The 11,258-nt window shown below is 41.5% G+C and overlaps 1 protein-coding gene across 4 annotated transcripts; it reads left to right on the top strand.

Moving 5' to 3' along the window:
• Positions 1–726: 726 nt before the first annotated feature.
• CNOT8 (CCR4-NOT transcription complex subunit 8) lies at positions 727–10,737 on the top strand. Of its 4 annotated transcripts, none has more exons than XM_083488518.1 (8): positions 728–913; positions 3,573–3,769; positions 4,430–4,612; positions 5,782–5,975; positions 7,138–7,299; positions 8,017–8,161; positions 9,327–9,437; positions 9,617–10,737. In XM_083488518.1, exons 3-8 carry the CDS (start codon positions 4,496–4,498, stop codon positions 9,764–9,766), a joined length of 879 nt encoding a protein of 292 aa, XP_083344644.1. In that variant the 5' UTR covers positions 728–913; positions 3,573–3,769; positions 4,430–4,495; the 3' UTR covers positions 9,767–10,737. The 4 variants fall into 4 exon arrangements, with proteins under 4 accessions (XP_083344646.1, XP_083344644.1, XP_083344645.1 ...); XM_083488519.1 differs by lacking the exon at positions 728–913 and adding an exon at positions 1,008–1,138; XM_083488520.1 differs by lacking the exon at positions 3,573–3,769 and having other exon boundaries at positions 727–913.
• Positions 10,738–11,258: the final 521 nt, after the last annotated feature.

Genomic DNA, 11,258 nt, shown 5'->3' on the forward strand with positions numbered 1-11,258 from the left:
TGCAACAGATCAATAAAGATCAAGCTTACTAGCTGCTTTGCTTCTCAATATTCTCTGGTTGGCCTCTGTTATTTTCTCCTACCAATAGGGAACCTATGTGAGGACTCTATATGGGCTCTTGGATACCCCATAAGGGAAAAGGGCATATTTTTATTTACAACACTTGGAAGCAAAGTCTTTACGGTTTCAAAATGCCTCGTGGTTAAAGACTGTAATGCAATTACTTGGGAATGACTCCCAGTGACCTGAAATGGATTTACTTCAAAGTCCAGAACCAGGTCTCAAGTGTGCTTAACATTACTGTCATGGCGTATTAGCATGCATTCTCACTCGGGAATAAATCTTATGGGAATGAATCCCACGGGGCTCAAGGAGGCTTATTATTATTCCCAAACCAGGCTGCTTTTCGGATTGCTGCCTCAATTGCTGAAGCAGAGCTTGCCAGAATAAAAACAAAACAGCTGGATCGCTTTCATAGCTGCCTCTCCTCCTTTCTGGGCAGCCTCTGCCGCCATTGAATCCTGCTCCATAACGCATAAAACAAAAAGCTCAGCCATCCCTTTCGACAGGACACGCGTTGCTCATTGGGTTTACCCAACGCCTCCCAGGCGCAGGCGCAGTTGGAACACAGCGGGGAGGAGGAGCCGCTGCAGGCAGCGTTCACGTGCAAAAGGGCGCCCTCTTTCCTCTTTCCGGCGTCTCTTACGGAAAGCCGGATGCTTCCTGCCCCAGAAAGGATCGCTTAGAGCGCATGCGTGTAGGGAGAAAAACAGAGCGATAGAGAGAAAAAGACGCCCAGCTCAGCAAACCATCGAGCGATGGAAAATCGGTAGCCTAGAAGGGACCCCACCAGAGGAAGACCAAGGCGGCGGAAAGGAGCAACGGCCCAGCGCTCGGTTTCCCCGCGCTCCTGGTGAGGCGTTGGGCTCGCATTTAGGCCTCAGACCAGGCGGGGGGAGGTTGGGGGCCGAGAGGGCGGGGAGGGGGAGGAGCCTCTGGAGGGTCTCGGGCGGGAAAGCTCCTTTGTTTGCTGACCGGATTTCCTGGTTGTGGGTGGTGTGTTTTTTTAAACCCTCCGTTCTCCCTTGCGTAGCTCCCAAGGTGGGGAAGGCAGAGCAGCGGCTCCAACACCTCAGAGGTTTGTGGCGCCGTCGTTTCCTCCTCCTCCTCCTCCCGCGCAAGGCACGTAGAAGCGAGGGCCTACAAGTTCCGCGCGGAGAGGTTTTTCTTGCATCGCTGGGGGCGGGCGAACAAACACACACGCACGCAAGTTGTCCTGCAAATGCTTCTTTCGTGAGAGAGAATATTCCCTCTCTGTTGGAAGGGATCAGGGACGAGAGAGGCTTCTGCTGCGAAGTCACATAGTCCAGGTCGGTCTAGATTTCGTCGCGACAAAAGACTCTCTTGCGTGTAGGAATATTGTGCTCTTTATTAAGCCGATTGGTGTCTTCGTCCTTGTTTCCTTACATTTCTAACCCCGGCCTCCTTCCCTGTTACGGAGATCGAAGGAGGCCTCGCATTTAAGCAGAAAATTGGTATTTTTTTACTCCAGTCTGTATTCCCGCTCGGGGGAGTTGAGACAGTAGCCGAAAAGTACAGGTGAACGAATGGAGGAGGGTGTTGGATGCGGGTGATGCTTGGAGGGGTGGAAGCTTCCAGGGCAAGGAGAGAACCAAAGATGGAGAGCAAAGGCTGCAAGAAAATACAGATATTTCTTAACTTCTGGGGTGGAGCATAGGAAGCTAATTCTGGCAAAGAAATGTCTGGGTGGATTGCCTTGTTAAAGGGGTTTGAGGGATGATTCAGAGCATAATTTGGAAATCCTGCTTTTTTGGATTTGTATAACTCACTGAAAGCAGAATGTGAAGTAGATTGATCAGTAAACAGTATTATCTGCTGTTTGGATGAGGCGGAACAGTCTGATTAAAATGATGTACTGTACAGTATTGTATTGCCTATTTTAGATGTAACACTGGAGTGTTGTGAAGAGTAATTAACAAATATACTAATATACTTGGAACTAGTGGACATAGTTTAAGAATTTTGAGATTGTTACATGAGGTTTTCTTTAAAGACTGTTGGGTTAAAAATGATTATACATAATGAAAGTTCTTAATATCTAAGATATAACTTGGTTTCATAGAATATTTTGGAAACAGCACAGTTTGAAGCATCTGTAGGAAGGCAAAGATTGTTCTTCTCAAACTTGTGAGGCAAAAATGATCCTGTTGATTTTTATGTATTTTTAGTACTGTTACTGCTACTCTGAAAAGCAAATATAAATAAGGAAATGCAAGAAGAATGTTCAGAATAATGGCATGGTTTTAGGGCAGATAATTTTACTGAAGGTTACTTGGGTTTAGAAAAAAATGCTGGCAGATTCATATAAAATAGTGAAAAGAATGTTCACTTGGTTGTGTTTAGGGACACTCAGAGCAGCAGGCTTAAAACAAAATCCTTGTTTCACAACAACCAATTCTGAGAAGCCTAAAGTTTTCATAGTCAAAAGGTTAGACAAAGTAGTGTGAAATATAGCACCATAAGAGAGGAAGCCAAGTTACTACTAGACCTTGAGACTGGAAGTACCGTATTTTTCGTCTCATAGGACGCTCCGTCCCATAGGACGCACCTAGTTTTTTGGGGGGAAATAAAGGAAATTTCCCCTCCGTTTATTTCCCCCCCAAAACCAGGTCGGGGAACAGCGGGTTGGTGCGCACCGAGCCCTCTTGCTCTCCAAGCTTCAGCGAAAGCCTATATTCGCTCCATAGGACGCACACAGATTTCCCCTTCATTTTTGGAGGGGAAAAAGTGTGTCCTATAGGGCGAAAAATACGGTAAATATCGTCACCAATCTTGTGGTAGTGAATTCCATAGTTTAACATTCTGTTACTGTATTACAAGAGAGGGAAAATGTGTTTTTATTTTTGATTTCTCTATACCGTGTTTAGTTTTTATAAACCTGTATTATGTTTCATCTTTCTTTTTCTAAATGGAAATATTTTTTTCCTGGTTAGTTAATACCAGTTCAGCCTCTATTGGTATATATATATGAAATTGATATTTTTTGCACCAAAGTTCATCATACTACTTTTAACAACTTCATTTGCCTCCTTCTTCTTTGGCGATCACTTGTAGCTGAGTAAGATTGTCTTCCATGAATATGGTCTTAATAGTGAGTCCATAAGTGACTGTGGAGGCCAATTCTTATATTGTTGTTTCACTCCATTCAGAAAGATCCTTTTGAAATGCTTTGTGATCTGTTTTGGTGTTCACTACTGTAAAAGAAATTGGTGCCACCCACAAACTTGGCCACATTGAATAACCCTGTTCTGTGAACCCAGCATAAATATTCTTCTCCCAAGTTCTTTGCCTTTGCATGGGAAGAAATAAGAGTGATTTTCAATGGACTTTTTCAGGAGGCAGAAGCAGCAATGCATGCCTTGTGCATTTTGAATTTCTTTTTTTAAAACACCAGTCTTTTAGGAATGTGCCTATCTTAACAGTCTTTTTGTACATTCTCTGGTCAAGATGCATATTTATTTACTAATTTTATATCCTATCCTTCGTTCCAGAGGAACCTGGGCAGCAAACAACAAGAGGCAAAACAGCAAAAATATCTTCAAAAATATCTTAACAACAGTTCTGATATGCACAAAATCAGACTGGAAAAGATCTCAACTTAAAAAGGCTGTTGAAAGAAGGTCTTCAGTAGTCACTGAAAAGATTACTGAAGACTTGTTTAATATTCAAGAGGAGGAAATTCCAAAGGGTAAGTGCCACAACACTTAAGGCCCAATTCCTGCATTGTGTGGAATGGATCTATTTAAATTGTAATATCCAAGATGCATTGGAAAATGTGTATGCTGTGGCAGAATTGTGTACAATGCCTGCTCAAAAAGAACATCCTGTGGCCAATATATAGAGCCTTGAAGGAATATGTCCTGTTTCTGTCTCTAGTTGCTGCAGTCTACAAGGATCCAGGGCACAAGCCTTATGCATAGTCTCTGGGGTGTTGCTGGAGAAAGCGGATCTGTCTTCCAGTCAGTATAAGAATTACACAAATGCTTGTTTCGAAACAGCAAAACACAAATGTAGAAAATGCAATAGTTTTAGTGTTTATACCCTTAAGGAAGATACAAAATACTGTAATAAACCACTGATAACCTTGCTCACCAGACAGTGGCTGCAGCTTTGCTATTGTTTCCCCTCAGAATCTGATCTGGGGGTTGGGGGGAGCCCCTAGAGCTGATTTTGAGGGTATGCAGGGAGAGAAAGGGGAAGTCTTGAGTGGAACTCTGCCATCTGTGACTTATTTCTAAGTAACCATGTATAGGATTGGACTCCCTGTCCCTGATGTTTTTCTCCCTGTTTTTCTCTGAAATGAATATCTTGCTGGAATAAGCACTTATCATTTTTCCTACATATTTAGGGTGGTTTATCTTGACATCTTGGTGTTCCCACCCTGCTCTTGTGATTGTGGTGCAAATCCCTCAGGATGCCAGCGGCACTTGCAGAAAACAGTCAGGTGATCTGCGAAGTATGGGCAAATAATCTAGAAGAGGAAATGAGAAAAATTCGGGAAATAGTTCTTAGTTACAGCTACATCGCAATGGTAAATATGTCTTCCAGTATTCAGCTTTCTAAATATAGGATTTATGGAGACAAATGAGTTATTATAGCTTAAATTGGTGTGTTCAGCTAATTGGTAGATGTGATATAACACCTGATGAAATTTAGGAGGATTTTCAGTGTCCTTAATGCAGATTGAGATATCAGATGAGCAAATGCCTAGCTTCATTGGTTTGGGCTGTAGGGGATAAAGCTATAAGCAAGTACAAAGTTCCCTTTGTAATGAGGTTAAACCTAAGAGAAGGTCCTTCCCAGCCAACTCATATGACGGCCTAGATTGATAAAAGACATGGTATGTGAAGATGCCATTAGCGTGCACCATAGCCTAGTTATTAAAAGATTGTAGAGTTTATGTAGATTAAATAGTCTCTAGTTCACTGAGTGACCACAACCTAAGATAACGGGTTCTTCTGTTCCAGAATCTGAAAATATGTAGTGTTCATGTGCGAAAGAGCCATGTCCTTTCCTCTTTAGCTTATGCAAATCCTATGTGAAACTGAAAAAATGTATTTCAGTCAGGAACAGTTCACATGTTCCGGAACATGGCTTAGAGTTGGGGGAGCAGGACTCTAATCAGTCTGAGGTTTGCTTTTTTACTTTTATTAAGCTAATTAGACTACTACAGTTTAATTTGTAGGCGAAGAAAACCTTTTTTTGTTGTTGTTGCATTCCTGTTGTCCTTCATTCCCTTGTCCCTCCCAGTCACCTTGTATCTCTACTCCTTCCGTTGAATTCAGGGGCAATGGCACATGAAGGATTCACTTTGCAGATAGTGCACAGATAGTGCCTGCAACAGGCTGGAAAAACAGCTGCCAAGGGCATCTGAATCACCATGTGACTCTGTATCCAGGGGGAGGAGTGGCTATGCAGTTGTAGTGCTGCAGGCATTCTCTCACTTTATCTCCCATTTTAGAATGGCTGGGGGCCCCCAGGTGTTTCAGCAAAGAAGGAAAAGGGCCACAAAAAGAGAAACTGCAGTTGGCTATAGGCATTATTTTATGCATGCTTAATTAACTTTTCGTGACGCTGATGCCAGGAAGCCGGCAACTGCAGAATTCAGGAGATAGTCTGTGGTGTTTATTGCATTGGTGTGTGTTATATCTGTGAATAGAACTTACAAGGTTTGGGTTGGACTTCTCTTTGTTTTTCTAGGACACAGAGTTTCCTGGGGTGGTTGTTCGACCAATAGGTGAATTTCGCAGCTCTATAGACTATCAGTATCAGTTGCTCCGATGCAATGTTGATCTGCTGAAAATCATCCAGCTAGGCCTGACCTTCACAAATGAGAAAGGCGAATACCCTGCTGGGATCAACACATGGCAGTTTAACTTCAAGTTCAATCTTACGTAAGTCTTCAAAGTTGGGGAATGTGTGAATCAGTTTTTCTCTGAAAGGTTGTTCCCACATAAGAGGAAGAGCTGTTTGCCAGCTGGGAAAAAATCCCATCTCAATATGAAGGGGTTATGTTTCAAATCAATGTGCCAAGCACAGAATGATGGGTTTTTTGTCAAAATGTTATAAAAAACTTTTAAACCTAGGATTATTGCCAAATTGTTCGGGCTTTAAGTCTTTAGCAGGCCCTTCACCCTAATCAGGAAAAAGTATTTCTTGTAAGTATCATTATAAATTTTTAATTTATGAATTGCCTTTTACATGCTTCTCATGGTAGTTTGGAAATATACCATACAAGCAGCACAAAAAACAATTCAAGGCAAATGTTTATTATTTTTAAACCTAAAGGAGATACTTTTTTATCCAGCTGGAAAATATTGTCAAAACAAAAATGTCTTCCATTTTTTTTTTACCCCAAGTATATGGCAAGAAGCTGGCATTTTTTATGGTAAATGTAGACATAGTGGCCCTGCATTTACTCAAATGTTCTGGGGCCTTTGTACTTACACACTCCCAGTCTCCTATTTCTTTGTGGACTTTCCTCTCTCATTCCCCAGTGAGGAGTTTAGGCTGGAGAGTCAGGAAGTTTGCACAGGGATAGCAGCTGTTCCTCATACAAGCCTGCCTGGGTTTTGATATCTTAGGGGGAGGCCCATCACCTTCACAGGCATGCTGTGTGGAGCCATGGGAGAGGGCCTTCTTGGTGGCTCCTCCCAGACTTGGGAACACCTTCCCTAGAGAAGCAAGACTGGCTCCCTTCTTGCTGTCCTTCTGAAGCAGGGTTGGGGTGGGTTTAAGACTTTCTTGCTCCAAGACGCTTTTGGGAATTGACTTCTTTTAATGAAAGGGCTACTGTCGTGCTGTTTCTGTTGTAATTATTTCCATGTTTTACCCTGATTTTATATATGTATATAGTTTTAATTCTATCAATATTTAATTGCTTTTAGATGATTGTTTTTCCCCTGTGTTTTTAGTGGTTCATGTTTTTATCTGTAATCTGTCTTGAGCCTCATGGGGAGAAAAGGAGGGTTATAAATAAATATTATAAAAGTTCCATTGATTCATTTAGGCACAGTGAAGACCTGATATATAACATTTATTTGCCCTTCTCACTAGGGAAGATATGTATTCTCAAGATTCAATAGACCTTCTTGCAAGCTCTGGATTGCAGTTTCAGAAGCATGAAGAGGAAGGGATTGATACCTTGCATTTTGCTGAACTACTTATGACCTCTGGTGTGGTGCTCTGTGACAATGTCAAGTGGCTTTCATTTCACAGGTTTGTCAAATAGCATTTCACTTCTAACATTTAGCCACTTTTATGTTATGTTGTGAAAAAATTATGCTTGATTGTAGAGTTTTGCATATCCCATAAAACTTACATTGGGGGCCTTTGACAGAGAAGCTGGGAGCAAGTGCTTTCCGCCCTCCCCTTCTGCTTAAGTCCCCTTAACTTGAACGGGTTATTGAGTGAGGTAATTATGAGAGATGGGAAAGGTGATGAAATTCTTTGTGCTAAAGTAAGACTCTACAGTGTAGGATTCTGCATCACTGTTCTGTGCCCTTTGCAAATAAATATAAGCTTATTAGTCGGCCCCCTGCAGAACAAAGCCTGCATTGTTGGGGGTTGACTAGATGACCCTCGGAGTCCTTCCAATCCTACAATTCTGTGAAGCATTGTCTTGTTTTTAGTTTTCAGAACTACCAGCACTCAAGTGCTTGCTGGTTGATTAAATTAAGTACATGATTCACTATGAATTCCAAAAAGACCCTATTTGGGAAATGTTCTTTCCCTGCCAGAAATCTGCAGTAGTTGAGCATTGAGCATGTACTGTTAATTAATGTTGATAATAATGATAACCTTGGCTCAAAGGTACCTTCTAGTAACTGCTTCTAGGATATCTCCTAGTAACAGCATTTTAGTAGTACCAGCCAGGTTTGAAAATAATGCATTTAAACCACTGGTTGATCTGTCTTTGCATAATTCCTTCCTCAGTGGCTATGACTTCGGTTATATGGTAAAACTTCTGACAGATTCAAGGCTTCCAGAAGAAGAACATGAGTTCTTTCATATCTTGAACCTTTTCTTTCCATCTATATATGACGTTAAGTACCTCATGAAGAGCTGCAAAAACCTAAAGGTACAGTACTTGATTTTATTGTAATTTGCAAAATTTGAGATACATTGGTTGCTGCTTTGTATAGATGTAAACAAAGTGAGCTGAAATATGGATTATTTGGTAGGTTTATGGCTTTTAAAATAATAAATAGTATAACAATAGTAGAATTGGTTTGAATTGCAACTCCCTCTTACTGCTGGGCTGGGTACATGACCAGCATCTTCACAGTGTTCCATCACTTCCTTCCTATTAACCAGACTACCAAATCTCCCTGATAGCAGAGCAGATGAGCTTTGCCAAGATGAGGGGTGTGTGTGGGAATCTTCCTTGCATTGAGAGGGTGTGTGGGCTGGTAACTGCAATGGAGGGTTGAATAGAGCTGAAGAAGGGACAGAAAGAGAGACTGGGGGTTGGGGACAGCTGAAAGCAGATAAAACCAAGCTGCCTTTATGCTTCCTTAGAGATGGGTATAGGGTGTGGAAAACAATGATGGAGAAAAAGAGCTGACACTGACTCAGCCTCAGCCACTGTTAATATGGCCCACAGAAAAATGGTTCCCTGCTACTGGCCTACTATTTGATGACCATTGTCACATGCTCCTAGCAATAAACAACCATTGTGTGAGTGGCAACCTACTGTACCATGGTGGCATTCAATACATACGGCAGAAGTGTGCACTCGATCCTTGCTCTCTGTGAGCAATCGTGCACATATGCCTCATTCACCAAGCTGTTTTCACACCAGTGTTATACGGAGTCTTCCTGTGATCTGAAGTGGTACTCTGAAAGAAGTTTGCAACTGGTCTCTGGCGACCTAGAATTTTTTTGTTTTGTTTTACATTTTGTGAACTGCACTTTTATTACTGTTCACTTAAATTTATGATTCATGGGTTGATCAAATTGAGTTTGGAGGCAAATGTCCAAATGCCAATCCTGAGGCATGTACTAAGATATGCCGATAGCAAAATTGAACTTGTTTGATAGCTCTGTGTTTGTATTGTAGTTTCTAAAGCTTGCTGGTATAGTAACTCTAAATTCTTGTCCAAGGTTAACCTTATTAATAAATACAAGTCTAACCCTTGGCCTTCGATTTGAAATTCTTGTAAAATGCTGTGAGCTCTCTAATTGCCATAGGCAGAGAAGACAAGAAGTGAGGTGGATTAGGTCTGATTTCTTCTCTCTTGCAGGGAGGCCTTCAGGAAGTTGCTGACCAGCTGGATTTACAGCGGATTGGACGGCAGCACCAAGCTGGATCAGACTCGCTACTCACTGGGATGGCATTCTTCAGAATGAAAGAGGTAGGCGTTTCTTGTCTCCTACCAAATAGTGAGAGTGTGCAGTAGCTTGCCAGCAAATTCTAACCACCTTGGTATCTCCAGCTTTCCTTTGACTAGACAGAGTTTCCCTTTCCATGGTTTCTGCAGTTGGTTAGTCATATGAAACAACTTGTGACGTGTATTTTTTTTCTGTTTTGCAGTTGTTCTTTGAGGACACAATTGATGATGCAAAGTACTGTGGGAGACTCTATGGCCTTGGTACGGGAGTGGCTCAGAAACAGAGTGAAGATGTAGAAGCAGCTCAAGAGAAAATGAGTATTCTGGCTATTATCAACAATTTGCAGCAGTGACAACAGAATGCTGTTCAACAGAACATGGGTCCATGGGGGCAAGCTTCCTCCTTTAAAGTGTTACATCTCAAACACATGGCAGAAGAACTAGCGTTTTTACAGAGGGCAAAAGGCATCTTTGCTATGAATCTTGGCTGATTCTAATCAGCAGTTTCATAATGGCTGGTAGAGTGTCATGCTCATAAGTAAAAACAGATACAAACTACAGTGTATATACCTCTTTTCTTTTAAAACTTGCTGAATTTGCAAGGCGCAGGTCATTTCAGAACTTTCAGCAGTGCTGCAGTTCTCTCATGCACTTGCAGATTTAGCTTTTGAAAGCTTATTTTAAACCTTTTTTTGCTCTCTGTGAGGGTGATGTGTTCCTAAGCCCTCTGCTAGCTTTTATCTTTTGTGTAAGTAATTCTGTGAAAGTGATCCATTCAGCCCTGGTGGTGGAGACATAATGCATGAGATGCTTACATCTTAGTAGCAGCCGTAAGGGTTGTGCTGGCTTGTACTATAGCTAGCTTCTCCTTTTAGATTGCCGGGCCATGTGTCATATAGCAGTATGCTTCATCTTAACTACCATAGAATCAAAACTGCCTGCATGATTGAGACTACAATAACAATGTGGACCGAAAATTAATTCCAAGTTACCCTTCTACCAAGTTGTTGAGTAAATGGATAAAATCGCACGTACCTACCAATGAAGGCTAGTTCAGCTTTTAGATGTCCCTTTTATAGTACTTTAAAGAGCAACCCAAAATTGTTAAATGGTTACAGACTAAAAGTGCATTTAATAGCAATTTTCATACAATCTTGAAAACCAAAATCTGTTTGAGGGAGAGACAAAATCCTGATAGTGTGGTATTTTTAACAAGCTTAATAACTCCCCATTATGTAAAAGTATTCACTGGTTGCAGTTAAATGCTCATGTATATATGATTGGTTCTTAATTTTGTAAAATAAAGAATTTTCTTAAGGCATGAGACTTTTTGACTTTTTCCACACTTCTTTTGAAATTGTGTTTTAAAAAGGTCTCCTAGATCAAAAGCTACAAAGCAAAGCTGGCAGCATGCCTTAATCTGCCAACTGAGTTCTGTGAGATAAGTTACCCCCCCCTTTCAGTAGTTTTAGCCAATTGAGTGATATCAAGCGAGTTTTTGGGATCTTTGGGGGTCTTAAAAGGCTGCTGTTTTCCACCCCGCCCTCAGCTAGTGGCTTCTGTCTCCTTAGATCTCCTAAGACTTGTGGCAAATATAATGTACAGTGGTACCTGAATGCCGCAAACCCAGAAGTGTTCCAGTTTGCAAACATTTTTTTGGAAGCCAAACCTCCATTTCGGCTGTTGGCATTGTTTCCGGGGCCAATTAACCGCACCTTGGTTTGTGAATGTTTTGGAAGTCGAAGAGACTTCCATAATGGATTGAGTTTGAGAACCAAGGTACCACTGTACTTACAGAAAATGGTATACTGAGGGGTGGTCAAGAATATCTTGCCTTACCTTATA

This window comes from Podarcis liolepis (genome assembly GCF_965112155.1).
Source record: "Podarcis liolepis genome assembly, chromosome: 2".
NCBI classification, from domain to species: domain Eukaryota; kingdom Metazoa; phylum Chordata; class Lepidosauria; order Squamata; family Lacertidae; genus Podarcis; species Podarcis liolepis.